The following is a 17,865-nucleotide window of genomic DNA, read 5'->3' as shown; positions in this document are numbered from 1 at the left end:
TATCTTATTGTGGAGAACACCCAGTAGGAATACGGAGTCTTGTAGGCCATGCAGTGCTCCTTATAAAAAAAAGCATGTAGATTGCCTCTCACCTAGCCAACTAGAACTCTACTCTGCATAAATGAGGGGAAGACCCCCGGAATAGCTGTCTATAGATGGAGAAGATTCTGGTTCAGCTTACATTCTACGTCATGTAACAAGCCCTGTTAGAAGATTCGACATCGACTTATACGGAAGCTATCTTCCAATAAGTGGAGCTATGTAGGCATATTTCCATGCATATTTGCATGCCTTTTCGCAAGGAGCATTGCATGGCCTAAAATATTCCCTGTGCCAAATGGCGGTCTCCACAATGAGAAACAGTACCTCCCCAGACCTAATGCCGAATTCTAATGAGAATCTCTAGTTTTCATAAGGCCAGAAGATCCTCCTCATTAAATTACAGTGAACTGTGATTATCCACGTTTTGGCAAGAGTGTAACTACAGCTACAGTATCTGCTACGGGGCTGCTTAAGGGAAGCATTAAACCTAGAAATGAATGATGAGAGTAAGCAGGAGGTCATCTCGTCCCCGCTGTCTGTCGGTATGCCATAATTTCTGCATGTTCCTGAAACATCTTGTAGAAATCCTGCAGTGAACGAAGAGTTAATCTCAGGCTGATATCTTCCATGGCAAGCAGCTGGTGAGGTGGGGGTTAGCCATTGAGGTGGGATTTCCAGGAAACTTGTCAGCACTTTTTACCACACTACACGAGGCCCAGCTCTAGAATTATACCCTACACCTGCTTAGAAAATGCATTTTCTACGTCTCTTTATAAATTTGTACCAGAATCGCTATTTAAAAGGTTCCCACGCAGTATGTAAATTAGGCAGAGCGGTCTGGTGGGCAGGCCGGACCATCTCTCTTCTCTGCAAGTTTCCTCGTAAGTCCTCCCTTCTCTTCTCATATAGCTAAGACAGTGTTTCCCAACTCCAGTCCTCAGCGCCCCCAACAGGTCATGTTTTCAGGATATTCTACAGTAAAAACAGGTGTTCCAATGTCTGAGGCCCCGACAATAATTACATCACCTGTGCAATACTGAGGACATCCTAAAAACATCCAGTTCCGCGTCCTGTTTTCAGCCATACACAATGGCTGATATAATCTTCAAACTGCCTAATCCCTACACTGCATTGGTAGTGCTAGATCTGTTCTCTGATTGGCCACGGCTGCTCATGTGATCAGCACTAGCCAATTAGAGAGCAGTGCACAGTGTGCGTTAGGTAGTTAGGACATTGCAGCAGCCATCCCTGACAGCTGAATACTATCTCACATTCCTGACTTTACTATGGGACCCTGTGATATGTAGCTACACTCCTGACTGATCGCGTTCTATCCTTCTCAGATGATGTGAGTGTCACTCCGCATGATGAAGTGCTCATCGATATTGATGATAAAGAACCACTGATCCCAACTCAGGTAAGCCAAAGGCTCATGTCATTAATTTTGTGTTAATCAAAAAAGTTTGTGCCATTGAAGCCAGTAGAGCAAAATGTGATTGTTCCCAGCAGGAGAAACCAAGTAATCTTGTAGAAATGATACCTTTTTAACGGCTAACAAAAATACAGAGAGATTCAATGCATTCCACCCCACCATAAACCTGATATTAAGCTACTCGTATACAGAAATCAACTTTTTGGGCACCACCATAAAAATGTCAAACTCAATACGGACATCCCTGTACCGGAAACCGATTGATCAACCCACATACCTCTGATGGGGCAGTTCTCATCCTAAACACATCAAAAAGTCCATCATCTACAGCCAGGCCATCAGATACAACCGGATCTGCTCCAACCCAACGGACAGAAAAGAACATTTATACCATCTCATAAGGACATTTATAAATCAGGGCTACCATCCCACCCCAACTGATGACCAAATCATCAGAGCCACAAGGATATACAGAAATCACCAGAGCCACCAGGATACCCAGGAATCTCCAGAGCCACCAGGATACCCAGGAATCTCCAGAGCCACCAGGATACCCAGGAATCTCCAGAGCCACCAGGATACCCAGGAATCTCCAAAGCCACCAGGATACCCAGGAATCTCCAGAGCCACCAGGATACCCAGAAATCACCAGAGCCACCAGGATACCCAGGAATCACCAGAGCGACCAGGATACCCAGAAATCACCAGAGCCATCAGGATACCCAGGAATCAACTGCTCCGATACACAAAGAAGGAAGGGAATGGACATGTGCCTCTAGTAGTGGCCTACAATCCACAGCTAGAAGTACTAAGAAAAAACATAAAGAAACTCCATCATACCTACACAAGGAGGACAGTCTGACCACAATATTTCCGGACCATTCGCTTCTGTGTTACAGGCAACCTCCAAGTCTGAGGAACTTTATAGTCAGGAGTGCATTGCCCTCTGACACACAGAAATGAACTTATCCCTGTAAGGTAAGGAGCTGTAAGACCTGCTGACATGTACGGACCGCGGACAAGATACGGATCCCCAACACACAGCAGGACTATAAGATCCCGGGACAGTCACATGTTCCACGTCTGATGTGGTGTACCTGATCCGGTGCAGTAAATGTCCTGTTGGGGGGCTTTATATTGTGGGAAATAGGACAAAAAATGAGAGCGAGGATGAGGTCTCATCCCCACACAATTAAAGAAAGAAAGACAGAATTCTCTGCGGCCGAGTATTGTTCTAGTCACGGACACAACATAGAACACATGAATGTCACCATATTAAAAGGCAATTTCAAATAACAAAGCCATAGAAGAATTTGGGAGTACAAATTTATAACAATTTTTCACACTTTCAACAAAAGCCTAAATTCTTCGCAAGGATTTATGCGTGATTGGGAAGTATGAGAAATCTATATCACAGATAGCACTCTGGCCTGGTGACCCCCTAACACTAATTGAGAAACCATAAAACTGTCACAGTTTATTACTGTACTATTGAAGTATTTATAGAAGTGCAAATTAATCACACCATGTCTGTGCCTTGTCATAAGTATGTGTGTATATATTATATTCATGCCTCTTCGGATCTATTTCATTATGCCTGAGGAAGGACCCTGAGAGGTTGGAAAGCTTGCTGTAACATCATGTATTTTTGTTAGCCATTAAAAGGTCTCATATCTACAAGATTACTTGGTTTCTCTTGCTTCTCTTGCTGGGAACAATCACACTTTAATTTTGTGTTGTATCAATGGAAAATCAAAAGAATAGATTAAAAAACATCTGGTTGACTCAACCTAAAGTTCTGCACCATCTTTTCAATTATTACCTTTATTAAATATGATAAGGGGCAAGTTAGTATTAACAAAGGGGCAGGGCTAAACAAACTTGTTGTCCTACTGAAGACAGGACAGAAGGGGGAGGCTCCTGCTGCAGCTGCCTTATAACCAAACACAGGACAGTGCGGAGGAGGGGGCACATGACTGATCTCCCAGACACTTGGAGAAGACTTATTTACATATTTATCAGTTTAAATTGTAATATCAGACAAAATAGGATCAAAAAAGGAGGAGAATTAGGAGGGAGGTGAATAGTAGCAAAGTGTTCATCAATGACATCACACTTAATACACAGGTATTTCCGTCAGCCCCTTTGAAATGAATAGAGAGGTGACTGCATGGTTGGCCAGCGCTCCAGTCACAGTGATGTCACTGTGGGGAAAAAAGGGACACCCCCCTTCCCAGTGAGAGGAGAGCGGTACATAGAAGTCCAATGCTGGAGATCTGCGGGGGCTTCTGCTGTGAGACCCCCCGCCGGTCAGTAAGTTATCCCCTATCCTGTGACCCCAGTAGTAATGGCACCCTCTTAGTGGCCCTATTATTAATAGAGACCCTCATGGTGACCCCAGTTGTAATATTGTCCCCCACAGTGGCCTCAGTAGTAGTAGTAGTGACCCTCATAGTGGTCCAAGTAGTAATAGTGTCCCTCCTTTGGGCCATCGGCATGGCAGCCTCCCGAAAAGCATTTCACTCAGCCAGCCTACTGCTACTGACTGCTCCCTTGGCATAAGCGCTTCTTACAAGCTGGTGTCTGTGTGCAGGAACACAGATGCTGGAGAGGGGAGAGGTCAGGGGTCACAGACTGGATGAGGGAAATGCATGTCGGGTTGCTGCCCAGCCGGCTCACAGTTAGCAATTATCTTTTACCAGCCATTGTGGCCAGTAAATAATTACCAGCTGGGTGACAGCCGGCAGTCTCAGGTTGCCTCAAGTTTGGGACACCCCTGCTTGTGTCCCATAAGTTATCAAGAGTAGGAGAGACCCAAAACAAGCCTGTGCGGCATGGAGATGCAGCCTATTGTGTGTCAGATAGAATCTACTATATTAACTTACTGATATTCATGCAGGAGTTCAGATGATTGCCGGGTGTCTGAAGTACCGCAACCTGCAAAAACACTGCAAGAAATACAAAAATAATAACCGGAGGTTCAGCTGAGGTGTACTAATACTTATTTCAACCCTCGATCAGTAGTGTTAGGGAGAAGCAAATATTTTCCCAGCTGCCCCGGGTGTATTTCTCTTGTGCCGTGATCCTTGGTATATATTAGACCTACTCCTGCTACGAGCCCTTCTGTGCTGTTTGAAGCCATAACGTTTATCCTGTGGGTGATGCTCTTAATTTGTGTTATTTTGCACATTAAGCCTATAGGAGAACTTCACTGAGGACCTCACAATGAGTCCTTCATCACTTCAGTCCTTTACGTTCCTATAGATCTCTGCAAATTCCACTTGTAGGCCACCACTTACCAGCGGTTACTTCTTTCCAGGTTCTTGGTTTTTGTGGTCAGTCTTTAATGTAATTTCCCAAACAGATGCCAACGCCATCCAGGCTCTAGAGAGGAAAGTGCCAGGAAATTTATAACATTTAGTAAAGGTCGTTTGCCCTCACTGCAACCTCTCTCCTCATTCATGGTCCTCCGAGACAGGCGGCTACAGGCCTGCTAAATAAAGAACCACTAAAAATAGAAGAAATAAAACTGTACAGACGTATTCATGTATGCTTATATGTGATATCATATTACATGCAGATGGAGTACAGCAACAGATGTATTCCAGGCTGGGGTAGGCTTACCTTGTGTGCGGTGGTGAATACCAGCAGGCCAGAGAGCAGTACCAGCGCACCACATGAATGGGGCATCTGTCTGGAGCAGGTCAGCAAGACACACTTAACATGTCACCAGGATACACAACAAGTGTCAACAGGAAACGGCAAGCCAACAGCATGCACAGGAAATATTACTTCCATCGGCCCGACTAATACAATGATACACAACGGCAGGTTCATACAACACTACCAAGCAGAATGCAGACCAACAGATCCCTATATGGAGGAGCATTGCACGAGTGCAAAATACCGATCAACGAGCACTCACATACCTACTATATATATGGGGGGGGGGGGGGGGGACCGCTTCATATCATTCATGCACATAAACAAGGCATACAAAAAATGCATGAAGTCAACAGCCTATACAGGAAATACCAACAGGAAGCAGGAAGTCAATAAGATAAACGAGAAGTGTCTTAAAGCAAAACCAGATCAGACCCAGATTTGTTTTCTAACACTTTTGTAGTAAGAAAAGTCAGTAATTTTTCACAAATCAGTCAAAGAACAAACATGAACAATGAAGTGACCCTCAGTCCAATCGCATTACTGTTTCTGTCAATAAATCCTTGGTCAGACTCTTGTGCTTAAGTGATGGAATTGGACTGAAGTGGGGATCCAACCATTGGAGCCTGTTATCAGATTGAATCATTCATCCCTTGGTTTTAAGTTGCACGATCCATATAAAGTATCTGTCAATCTAAACTTTGGGCAGTAACAAGAGACTGGAGACATTGGGCACCAAAGACTTCCTTTCCCAAAGGCTTTTTTATTACAAGGTGGTCGAGAACAAAACAAAGAATGGGGAGGTTCTCTGAAAGGTCTTAGAGGAGAAAGGGTGACCTCCCTGCAACGTGGCTTCCAGGTTCTGTGATTGGAAGAAAATCTGTTTTTACTAAGTCTTTCCCAAATACTTCAATTTTGGAAATTTCATCCAAAAACATAAGTAAGCATTAAGATTCTTAGTAGGAACACATTTGGAAATAGCAGCCGAGCAGAGGTTCTTGTGCCTTGTGTACACAGTTAGTCACAGCACCTTCTGTTTTCGTAAGTCGAATGGAATATTCTTAGGTGATACCACAAAGACCCAAGTCCAATATGATTTTGGGTTAGCCGCAGTCATTCTGCATTATGATAACCTTCTCTGTGAGATTGTGCCACACCTGTCGAGTATGCAGAATGCAAAGAAGAACTGGGGCATTATTGTTCTGTGATGGTGGAGGTGGTGGAGATGGCAAAAATTTGTAACATTATGCAGTTCCGATTTTGATATTTAGAGATGATTATGCGGAAGTTTCTGTCCATTTTAGAGAACAGGGAGAAAAATATGAAACCAAATTGTACACTAAAGGAAGAAATGATAAAAGGTCAACAGGGTGCCTCATTGTTTATCACAGATGCCTTGTAGCACTTATGTCTGGGGATTCTACATCTACATTAAGTTTGTATGGTCTTCATGTATTTTTGTAGGATTTCCTCCTATATTATGTGAGACTATAAGGAGGTTCTCGTGGCTGGCCCTCCCAACTGTTCGAAGAGCTGCTCCTGCTATTGAGACTAGGCGTGTATTTCATAGATGTCCATTTGTACGAATGGCTTATAGTACTACATTTCCACCACAGGAGCTACCACTGAGGGTTTCCATGGTGAACAGATGATAGTTGGGGCTAGCTTATTTTTGAGAAGGGGGTTGTCTAGTCTGGACAAGTCCTCTAACTGTCTGTGAACTTGGCCATAACGTAAGACTTGTAAAGCTCCTGAGTGGGGCAGTGACAATAACTCATTATTCTTCCGTCACCTTGAGTTTAAGCCTTAGATGTTGGAGTGACCTGAAAAATTTGTTTTTTTTATTTCTAAGGATTTTTCTTTACCATAGTGAGCCACCCTGATAATAAGTAAGAGAGATATACAGGTTTATAGACACAAGCCTTATAGTGAGATGTCCTAAAAGGGTAGGGATCAATCCTGATTTCTACGCTATGCGTATTCTGGCTAGATACAAGGATGTCATGGCGAGCCGATGTTTATTGCCACTTGCAGACCTTGTAAAACTAGTTCCCTACACAAAGGCAACCTTTACAGGTTCACTCTTTCTGTGGGTTAGGGGTATTGTGCGAATTTGAATCAAGTTATTGCCTCTACTTCTTTTCAGCAATCACTAATAACCATGAGAACTACTTTTGTGGTTTTTGGAGAGGGGCTCAACAAATAGCCATGGAGCCTCAAAGCAAAACCTGAATAGTAGTCCCACTCTACCATGACTACCAAGTGAGTTTAGGACATAAAACATTTAGGATTGCTTTGATCTCCACTTCATCCTGCACAGCGATCACTAAGTGCTCCTCACCTTAAGCGGGGGCGGGTCCTTTTGTAGCTACACCCTTGAGGAGTAGGTCACCCTCTTTCTAGGAAAGGATTGGCCTTATCTGAAGCTAGGCTATTTAACTTATGGCTGCTATTTTTGTTTTTTCAAATCTGATTTTTATTGCAATTTTCTAATATTCAGTGCCAGAAAAAGGTTGAAGCATGGGATGTACCACAGACAAGAACAATTTGACCTAATAAATGACCTAAAAAGGGAGCATTAAATGTAACGACCCCTCTTTTAATCGGAAAGTATGGACTTTTAACTTTCTTGTTCATTGAACATTTCAGTATTTGACTATGAACGTGAGTCAAATGACGTCCCATTGCAGATCCACTAAGAATACTGTCCATAGTACTTGTTTGAGAAACAGATTTTAAGTTCCCCCAGTAGGTTCTCTGAGACCACCCAACAACTGCTCCCAGGGTCCGTATCATCTGCCTCTATAGGCGGGCTTCAGTCAAGTGTGGAACAGGGAGATATTGAAAGTTTCTTGGCTTGGACAGAGTAGGATTCATCAGCCAGGTCAAACACACGGTGACGGCACCAGTGTGGCGGGTTTGCTTTGCCTATAAAATTTAAACTTCCTGGCAGAAGAATTAGTAAAGCACTGAAAAAGTCTCGTTGGTTTTCTTTGCCAAGTCATGGGGCGACCACATGCAATTATCACTCAAGAGAAGAAAGAGCAATAAACTCAGCTGCTGCAGACCGTAAATCAGGAGTAAACTTTTTCTTTGCCAACTCTTCTCGGCGAATTCCTCCATGTGTGATGCCGGCTTCTACTGTCTCTTTACGAGAGCTCACAGTGAAAAGGCCAGGAGGAAAGTGATGGAGGATATCCCATATCTCCTCAACCATTCCAGTCATCGGCTAACTGCAGTAGCAAAACGGTGACTTTGTGTAATGATCCAGAAGATGTGATATTGTGATACCTGCCAGGTGCTGGATATAAGGAACCTTGCTGCATTTTACATAGCAGTGAAGCCATTGCCTGCGCCGCTTACGTAGGTCGTCCTACTATGTGCACACATAGTTCTAGATGACTCTAGAGATGGATGCCATAAGGTAATGATTAGTTTTGGCAGTAGGAGCCTATATCAGTCACCGCTGTGCTGGGAACTTATTTCATGAGGTTTTGGATATACAAAGGGTTTTGGAGAAAGGATCGGCCAGGAGAGAATATTTTTGAGTTCCAGGAACCACAAGTAAAGTCACTCTGAACCATCGGTGGTTCAATCATCAGAAATAGCTGGGACATTGCACCCCACGCTGCACAGTGGGAACTCGCACTTCTTGCAGCCTTTTACTCTCCTACTCCATCTAGGGAAGAAGAAGGGGGTCCACAGCACACGTCTTCTGTCCTCTTCCATATCCACTACACACAGACTAAGGGTGTCTGTGTGCAGGCCAGCTTCTCTCGGGACAGACAGGTGAATCGGACCAGCCAAGACAAACTCCAACAACCACTCTCCTCTCGTGCACCTTGCATCCACATACATAAAACAAGGTCACATGACAAACAAATAGATACTTTTCCAGACATAACCCAGACAGTAACCCATTCAGTGCTGCACCTATGCAATACACATCATATTCACTCACATGGAACACATTGACAATACGCAGAAGCACAAGACTACATAGACCTTCCAGAAACTTCCATACACTAAAACTTCTGTACAGTATAAAGTGCCGAGTCTGCAGAGATCGGACAGGTGACCAGTACAAGTGGCACCTGAGTTTACACATGGCCATGTAAATGTGGTGTAAGGTTGATTTCTGTAAATACATCCATCATATTCTGTCTTCTCCTTTTAGCCTCCTGTGTTATCAGTAATGATTGTTATGTAACTAACCGGCCTTATTGATTTGTAGCTCGCAGACGGTATGAACGGCTTCGCCATAATTAACACGCCGGCTTCTTGCTCCAGTCTCCATGTATGTATGATCTCTATGTAATATGTGTTGTGTGCCTGCATGTTCCCCCGAGACCAGCAGTGCACCCCAGATCACCGGGCCTGCGTCACAACACACACTCACACACACATATATATATATAATAATAATTTTCTTTATTTGTATAGCGCCAACTTATTCCGCAGCGCTTTCAGGCACGGATAAATGCAAAACAATACAACAATTGCAACAATTACAATGTGAGATACATTGGGTTAGACACAAATGGGTTGGGGGTGGTACAGGAGGTGCAGGGGGTGGGGAACACAGGCAATAGGAAATTAGATGTACAGATCATTTATCAGAAGGCAAACAGGGTGGAGCACCATAGGGAGGGGCGAGGGACTAGGTCAGGGGATTTGGTATGCTTCCCTGAAGAGGACGTTTTTAAGGCACGTCTGAAGTTTCGTGCATCGGGAATTGTCCGGATGCCTTGGGGTAGAGCGTTCCAGAGGATGGGTGCTGCTCTGGTGAAGTCCTGTAGGCGAGCATGAGAGGTTCGTATTACAGGGGTGTTTAGTCTGAGGGTGTTAGCCGATCGGAGTGAGCGGGCTGGGTGGTGTACTGACAGTAGGGAGGCGATGTATGGTGGCGCAGCGCCATGCAGAGCTTTGTGAGTGAGGTAGAGGAGTTTACATTTAGTTCTGCAGTGGACGGGCAGCCAATGCAGCGACTGGCATAATGCAGAGGCGTCTGAATAACGACTGGATAGAAAAATGAGTCTAGCTGCTGCATTTAGTATGGATTGGAGCGGAGCGAGTCTAGTGCGGGGGAGGCCAATGAGTAGCGAGTTGCAGTAGTCAAGCCGGGAGTGGATGAGGACAACCACGAGTGTCTTTAGCGTGTCCATGGTTAGGAACGGACGTATTTTAGCAATATTTCTGAGGTGCATGTGGCATGTTTGGGCCAGAGATTGGATATGAGGGGCGAAGGAGAGGTCAGAGTCCAGTGTGACCCCAAGGCATCGGACATGCCGTCTGGGGGTTATGATGGTGCCAGACACTGGAATGGAGATGTTGAGGGGAGGTCGGTTAGAAGGTGGAAAGACAAGGAGGTCAGTTTTAGAGAGGTTTAGTTTGAGAAAAAGGGAGGACATAGTATTAGAGACAGCGGACAGACAGTCGGTGATATTTTGGAGGAATGGTTCAGAGATCTCACGAGAGGAGGTGTATAGTTGGGTGTCGTCAGCATAGGGATGGTATTGGAGGCCAAATTTGTGTATGTATATATATATAAAGTACTGTGCAGAACTGTCAGGCAGGGGGGGATAAAAGGCTGCAAGTAAGAATGCTTTCAGAAATAGGAGGGTTAAGGCCTCGTTCACACGGGCGACAAGTTGCGCGATTTTCTCACGATGCGACAATGCTACAGATCGCATGTATGTGAAGCCCATGCTTTCCTATGGGTTCCTTCACATTTGCGATGTTTTCTAGCATGCCACATTGCGAGTCAAAAACCTTGTGAGTTCCGCAATACGCACGTTCCTTGTGAGGTTTTGTAGCCCATGTTTCCCTATGGAGCCTTCCTCTCTGTTGCATCACATAAGAACGCGGTTTTCGTGCGGTACGATGCAACTTTGACAATAGGAAATCCTACAGTCAAAGCCTTAAACTAAGCCCTGGCTGCAGGAAAACATAAAATAATACACACACATCACTTAGAGGCGCTGTCCCTGTACAATTCTTACACCCTCTGTGGGGTAACTCCCATTTAGCTCCCTCCTGCCCCCATGGGGTCTGGCTTACCTTGGAGCACATAATCCCTAAATACAATATTCACTTCATACCTCCGTGTGGGTGGGACGGACAAAGAAGATGGGTCCTCTCATGAATGTACCAACGGTTTGAGCCCACAAACCACTATGTTGACAAGTATATTTTCTAAGATATGCGGTTCTGGAGTCTGAGCAAAAGGAATCCCTGCATCTTATTCACGAAATATCCTTGTCAGCGGGCTGCGACGTACAGATCAGTCATAATTCCCTAATTAAATTTTTTTTATAGATCGATCTATCTCCTATCTATCTATCTATCTATCTATCTCATATCTATCTCATATCTATCTCCTATCTATCTCATATCTATCTATCTATCTATCTATCTATCTATCTCATATCTATCTCCTATCTATCTATCTCCTATCTATCTATCTCCTATCTATCTATCTCCTATCTATCTATCTCCTATCTATCTATCTATCTATCTATCTATCTCATATCTATCTCCTATCTATCTATCTATCTATCTATCTATCTATCTATCTATCTATCTATCTCATATCTATCTCATATCTATCTCCTATCTATCTCATATCTATCTATCTATCTATCTATCTATCTATCTATCTATCTCATATCTATCTCCTATCTATCTATCTCCTATCTATCTATCTCCTATCTATCTATCTCCTATCTATCTATCTCCTATCTATCTATCTATCTATCTATCTCATATCTATCTCCTATCTATCTATCTATCTATCTATCTATCTCATATCTATCTATCTCATATCTATCTCCTATCTATCTATCTATCTATCTATCTCTCATATCTATCTATCTATCTATCTATCTCCTATCTATCTATCTCCTATCTCTCTATCTCCTATCTATCTGTCTATCTATCTCATATCTATCTCCTATCTATCTATCTCATATCTATCTCTCTCCTATCTATCTATCTATCTATCTATCTATCTATCTATCTATCTATCTCCTATCTATCTATCTCCTATCTATCTCATATCTATCTATCTATCTATCTATCTCCTATCTATCTATCTATCTATCTATCTCCTGTCTATCTATCTATCTCATATCTATCTATCTATCTCATATCTATCTCCTATCTATCTATCTATCTCCTATCTATCTATCTATCTATCTCCTATCTATCTATCTATCTATCTATCTATCTCTCTCCTATCTATCTATCTATCTATCTCCTATCTATCTATCTATCTATCTTTCTCCTATCTATCTATCTATCTCTCTTATCTATCTAACTATCTCCTATCTATCTATCTATCTATCTATCTATCTCCTATCTATCTATCTCTCTTATCTATCTATCTCCTATCTATCTATCTCATATCTATCTATCTATCTATCTATCTATCTATCTATCTCCTATCTATCTATTTATCTCCTATCTGTCTATCTCCTATCTATCTGTCTATCTATCTCATATCTATCTATCTCCTATTTATCTATCTATCTCTCTCCTATCTATCTATCTATCTATCTATCTATCTATCTCCTATCTATCTATCTCCTATCTATCTTCTATCTATCTATCTATCTCATATCTATTTCCTATCTATCTATCTATCTCATATCTATCTATCTCTCATATCTATCTATCTATCTATCTCCTATCTATCTATCTCCTATCTATCTATCTATCTATCTATCTATCTATCTATCTATCTCATATCTATCTATCTATCTATCTCCTATCTATTTATCTCCTATCTATCCATCTCCTATCTATCTGTCTATCTATCTCATATCTATATATCTCCTATTTATCTATCTCATATCTATCTCTCTCCTATCTATCTATCTATCTATCTATCTCATATCTATTTCCTATCTATCCATCTATCTATCTATCTATCTCCTATCTATCTATCTATCTATCTATCTATCTATCTATCTCTCCTATCTATCTATCTATCTATCTATCTCATATCTATCTATCTATCTCCTATCTATCTATCTATCTATCTATCTCCTATCTATCTATCTATCTCATATCTATTATCTATCTATCTATCTATCTCATATCTATTATCTATCTATCTATCTATCTATCTATCTCATATCTATTATCTATCTATCTATCTATCTCATATCTATTATCTATCTATCTCTTATCTATCTATGTCATATCTATCTATCTATCTATCTATCTATCTATCTATCTATCTATCTATCTATCTATCTATCTATCTATCTATCTATCTCCTATCTATCTCTCTATCTCTTATCTATCTATCTATCTATCTATCTATCTATCTATCTATCTATCTCATATCTATCTATCTATCTATCTATCTATCTATCTATCTATCTATCTATCTATCTATCTCACATCTATCATCTTATCTAGTAAGGGCAAATTCAAAGGGATAGGATGTCAACTCCACTTTCCTAGTGTCCTGAACGGAAGCTGATTGACACTGGACAGCTGGCGGGACACTTTATTCATCTCTTTATATTACCACGCGACTTTGTAGTGCCACAACAGTATGGTATTGATGCAGCAATATCGCATGGCCCACTGATGTGATATCGCTGCGGTTTTCTCGTGGCAATTCCATGTCACCCATGTGAAGGAGGCCTAATAGTTTATTTTTGTCAATCAACAAAATGCAAAGTGACTGAACAAAAGAGAAATGTATCAATATCTGGTGTGACCGACCTTTACCCTCCTGCTGCACATACACGCTGTCCTGCTGCAGATACATTTGGAGCCAATCAGATGCCTTTCTGATGGTATTGCATGATGGGTAAGTATCTGCCGGTATTTCTCACCATTGAGGACACCAATATGCCAAACCAAATCTCCAACTACATGTGCTGAAACGCAGCCCCAAACTTGTAAGGAGCCTCCAGCATGTATTAGTGTCTGCAGGCAGCAATGATTATTGTACCACTCTGCCCCATGCCTCATTGCTGCCTGCAGACACTCATTATTGTACTGCTCTTCACCATACTTCACTGCTGCCTGCAGACACTCATTATTGTACTGCTCCCCATCATGCTTCACTGCTGCCTGCAGACACTCATTATTGTATGGCTCTCCACCATGCTTCACTGCTGCCTGCAGACACTCATTATTGTACCAGTCTCCACCATGCTTCACTGCTGCTTGCACTCATTATTGTACCGCTCTCCACCATGCTTCACTGCTGCCTGCATACACTCATTATTGTACGGCTCTCCACCATGCTTCACTGCTGCCTGCAGACATTCATTATTGTATTTCTCTCCACCATGCTTCACTGCTGCCTGCAGACACTCATTATTGTACTGCTCTCCACCATGCTTCACTGCTGCCTGCAGACATTCAATGTTGTACTGCTCTCCATCATGCTTCACTGCTGCCTGCAGACACTCATTATTGTACTGCTCTCCACCATACATCACTGCTGCCTGCAGACACTCATTAATGTACTGCTCTCCATCATGCTTCACTGCTGCCTGCAGACACTGATTATTGTACTGCTCTCCACCATGCCTCATTGCCGCCTGCAGACACTCAATATTGTACTGCTCTCTATCATGCTTCACTGCTGCCTGCAGACAATCATTATTGTACTGCTCCACATCATGCTTCACTGCTGCCTGCAGACACTCATTATTGTACTTCTCTCCACCATGCTTCACTGCTGCCTGCAGACAATCATTATTGTACTGCTCTCCACCATGCTTCACTGCTGCCTGCAGACATTCAATGTTGTACTGCTCTCCATCATGCTTCACTGCTGCCTGCAGACACTCATTATTGTACCGCTCTCGACCATACATCACTGCTGCCTGCAGACACTCATTATTGTACTGCTCTCCACCATGCTTCACTGCTGCGTGCAGACACTCATTATTGTACCGCTCTCCACCTTGCTTCACTGTTGCCTGCAGACACTCATTATTGTACCGCTCTCCATCATGCTTCACTGCTGCCTGCAGACACTCATTATTGTACCGCTCTCTACCATGCTTCACTGTTGCCTGCAGACACTCATTAATGTGCTGCTCTCCATCATGCTTCACTGCTGCCTGCAGACACTCATTATTGTACTGCTCTCCATCATGCTTCATTGCTGCCTGCAGACACTCATTGTTGTACCGCTCTCCACCATGCATCACTGCTGCCTGCAGACATTCATTATTGTACCGCTGTCTACCATGCATCACTGCTGCTTGCAGACACTTATTCCTGTACCGATCTTCCCCCTGCTTCACTGCTGCCGGCAGGCACTCATGATTCCATCATTCTCCCCCCTGCTTCACTGCTGCCTACAGACACTCATTATTCTACCATTCTCCCCCCTGCTTCACTGCTGCCTGTAGACACTCATTATTGTATGGCTCTCCACCATGCTTCACTGCTGCCTGCAGGCACTCATTATTGTACCGCTCTTCATCATGCTTCACTGCTGCCTGTAGACACTCATTATTGTACCGCTCTCCACCATGCTTCACTGCTGCTTGGAGACATTCATTATTGTACCGCTCTCCACCATGCATCACTGCTGCCTGCAGACATTCATTATTGTACCGCTCTCTACCATGCATCACTGCTGCCTGCAGACACTCATTATTGTACTGCTCCCCATCATGCTTCACTGCTGCCTGGAGACACTCATTATTTTACCATTCTCCCCTCTGCTTCACTGCTGCCTGCAGGCACTTATTATTGTACTGCTATCCTGCATGCTTCACTGCTGCCTGCAGACACTCATTATTATACTGCTCTCCCCCATGCTTCACTGCTGCCTGCAGACACTCATTATTGTACCACTCTCCACCATGCTTCACTGCTGCCTGCAGACACTCATTATTGTACCGCTTTTTACCCCTGCTTCACTGCTGCCTGCAGACACTCATTATTGTACCGCCCTCCACCATACATCAGTGCTGCCTGCAGATATTCAATATTGTACAGCTTTCCAGCCCTTTGGCCAACAAACTGCCTTCTGTTGCAGCCAAATATTTCACATTTTGACTCCTCAGTCCGGAGCACCTGCTGCCGTTTTTGTGCATAGTTGAGTCACTTGGACTTGTTTCTATGTGGAAGTTAGGGCTTTTTGGCCACAATTTTTCTCCATGAAGACCACTTCTGGCCAGACTTCTCCCAACAGCTGATCGTCCTCTAATTTTGAAGGGAAGTAAGCCTGATGTGTCTTTTATCTGCTGCACTAAGCTTCTGTGGCGGACCACTGCCTTACAATCATCAATGTTGCCTGATTCTTTCTGCTTCGTCAAAAGCACTCGAGCAGCACATCAAACCCCGGTCTGCTGTGAAGTCTTGTGATGCAGTATAACCACCTTGTGTCTTGCCATGGTGTAAGAACTGTGACATGAAACTGTCTTCCACAGCCTCACCTTTGTAGCAGAGTTTGGCTGTTCCTCGCACACTTTAAGCCTTCTACACAGCTGTTTCTGTTTCAGTTAATGACTGTGTTTCAACCTACATATGAAAATGATGATCATTATCAGCTGGTTGGTATAATTGGTTAATCATAAACCTCACTATAATCCCACAAAATCCCTGACTGGGTGCAAGTGTACCTAGAAGAGCGGATGCTGGTGTGAGAGTAAAGGGCGGTCACACCAAATACTGATGGGATTTACATTTCTCTGTTGTTCTGTGACTTTGCATTTTGCTAATTGACAAAAATAAACTATTAACCCTTCTATCTCTGAAAGCGTTCTTACTCTGCAGCATTTTATGGTATATATACATACAGGACTGGAGACGTGGCAGGGTGCAGTGTATATGTACAGGTGACTTGTAGGACAGTGCGGGTCCCCTCTTGTGGTGGTGCAGTGTATATATACAGGTGACTTGTAGGACAGTGCGGGTCCCCTCTTGTGGTGGTGCAGTGTATATATACAGGTGACTTGTAGGACAGTGCAGGTCCCCTCTAGTGGTGGTGCAGTGTATTACTGGGAGTGGCAGCACATCTGTTACTATGCACGGGGCCCAGGACACCCCATCCATGTGCTGTGCAGTGTGCGGGGATCATACATGTGCATGTTCTATTCTCATGCGAGGTGCAAACAAAAATAGAACAAACTAAACTTTCCATCTCGGAGCTTCGCTGCAGCAGAAAAGTCACCCATGTGAACGCACCATCACAAATAATGGGCCGTACCTTCCTGCAAGTCTTGTACTTCTGATAATGCCCCAAACTTGCACAATGTTCTTGCCCGTGTGAATTCCCCCTTAGATTTACAGCATCCCATGTAACAGACTGAGGGCTTCCATTTATGAACATATGCGCCAATAGGCTTGCCATGAACGAGGGTTGTCTCACCCTTCCCCTTGATTTTTTTTAACCTGTGTGTTTTTGCGCATGTCAACCACGCTCTTGAGAACGAACCCATTGAAATCAATGAGTTCGCTTCATCACGCTTTGCAGGCGTGAGTTTCATTCGCACAAAAATGTGCGCAAACAGGTTAGTCTGTTTAAATACTTGGATACATGGGTCAGCATCACATGTAACAGACTGAGGGCCCATTCACACGGGCGTACTTTCTCTCCGTATTCAGTACACAGACCCATTGAAATAAATTGGTGTATTCAGGCGTTTTTTACAGAGACCGATGCTGCATGTAAAAATATTGCAGCATGTCCTATTTTGGTCCCTATTCACTGACCCAAATCACCTGTATAAAGCCTG

The 17,865-nt window shown here is 43.3% G+C and overlaps 1 protein-coding gene across 6 annotated transcripts in view; it reads left to right on the top strand.

Annotated features, from left to right (window-relative positions):
• DYSF (dysferlin) overlaps positions 1–17,865 on the top strand; it is a 419,332-nt gene that overhangs the window by 339,089 nt on the left and 62,378 nt on the right. For 5 of the 6 annotated variants that reach the window (XM_066572850.1, XM_066572852.1, XM_066572851.1 and 2 more), the window contains one exon: positions 1,386–1,459. In XM_066572850.1, coding sequence (XP_066428947.1) covers positions 1,386–1,459 — 74 coding nt within the window. Of the gene's footprint in view, positions 1–1,385; positions 1,460–9,371; positions 9,435–17,865 lie in introns of all 6 variants that reach the window. The other variant, XM_066572853.1, reaches the window with a different exon arrangement.

Source organism: Eleutherodactylus coqui, chromosome 7 (genome assembly GCF_035609145.1).
Source record: "Eleutherodactylus coqui strain aEleCoq1 chromosome 7, aEleCoq1.hap1, whole genome shotgun sequence".
In the NCBI taxonomy this organism is placed as follows: Eukaryota; Metazoa; Chordata; class Amphibia; order Anura; family Eleutherodactylidae; genus Eleutherodactylus; species Eleutherodactylus coqui.
The sequence above is the reverse complement of the archived record's forward strand: the minus strand, read 5'-3'. Positions and strand labels throughout refer to the sequence as shown.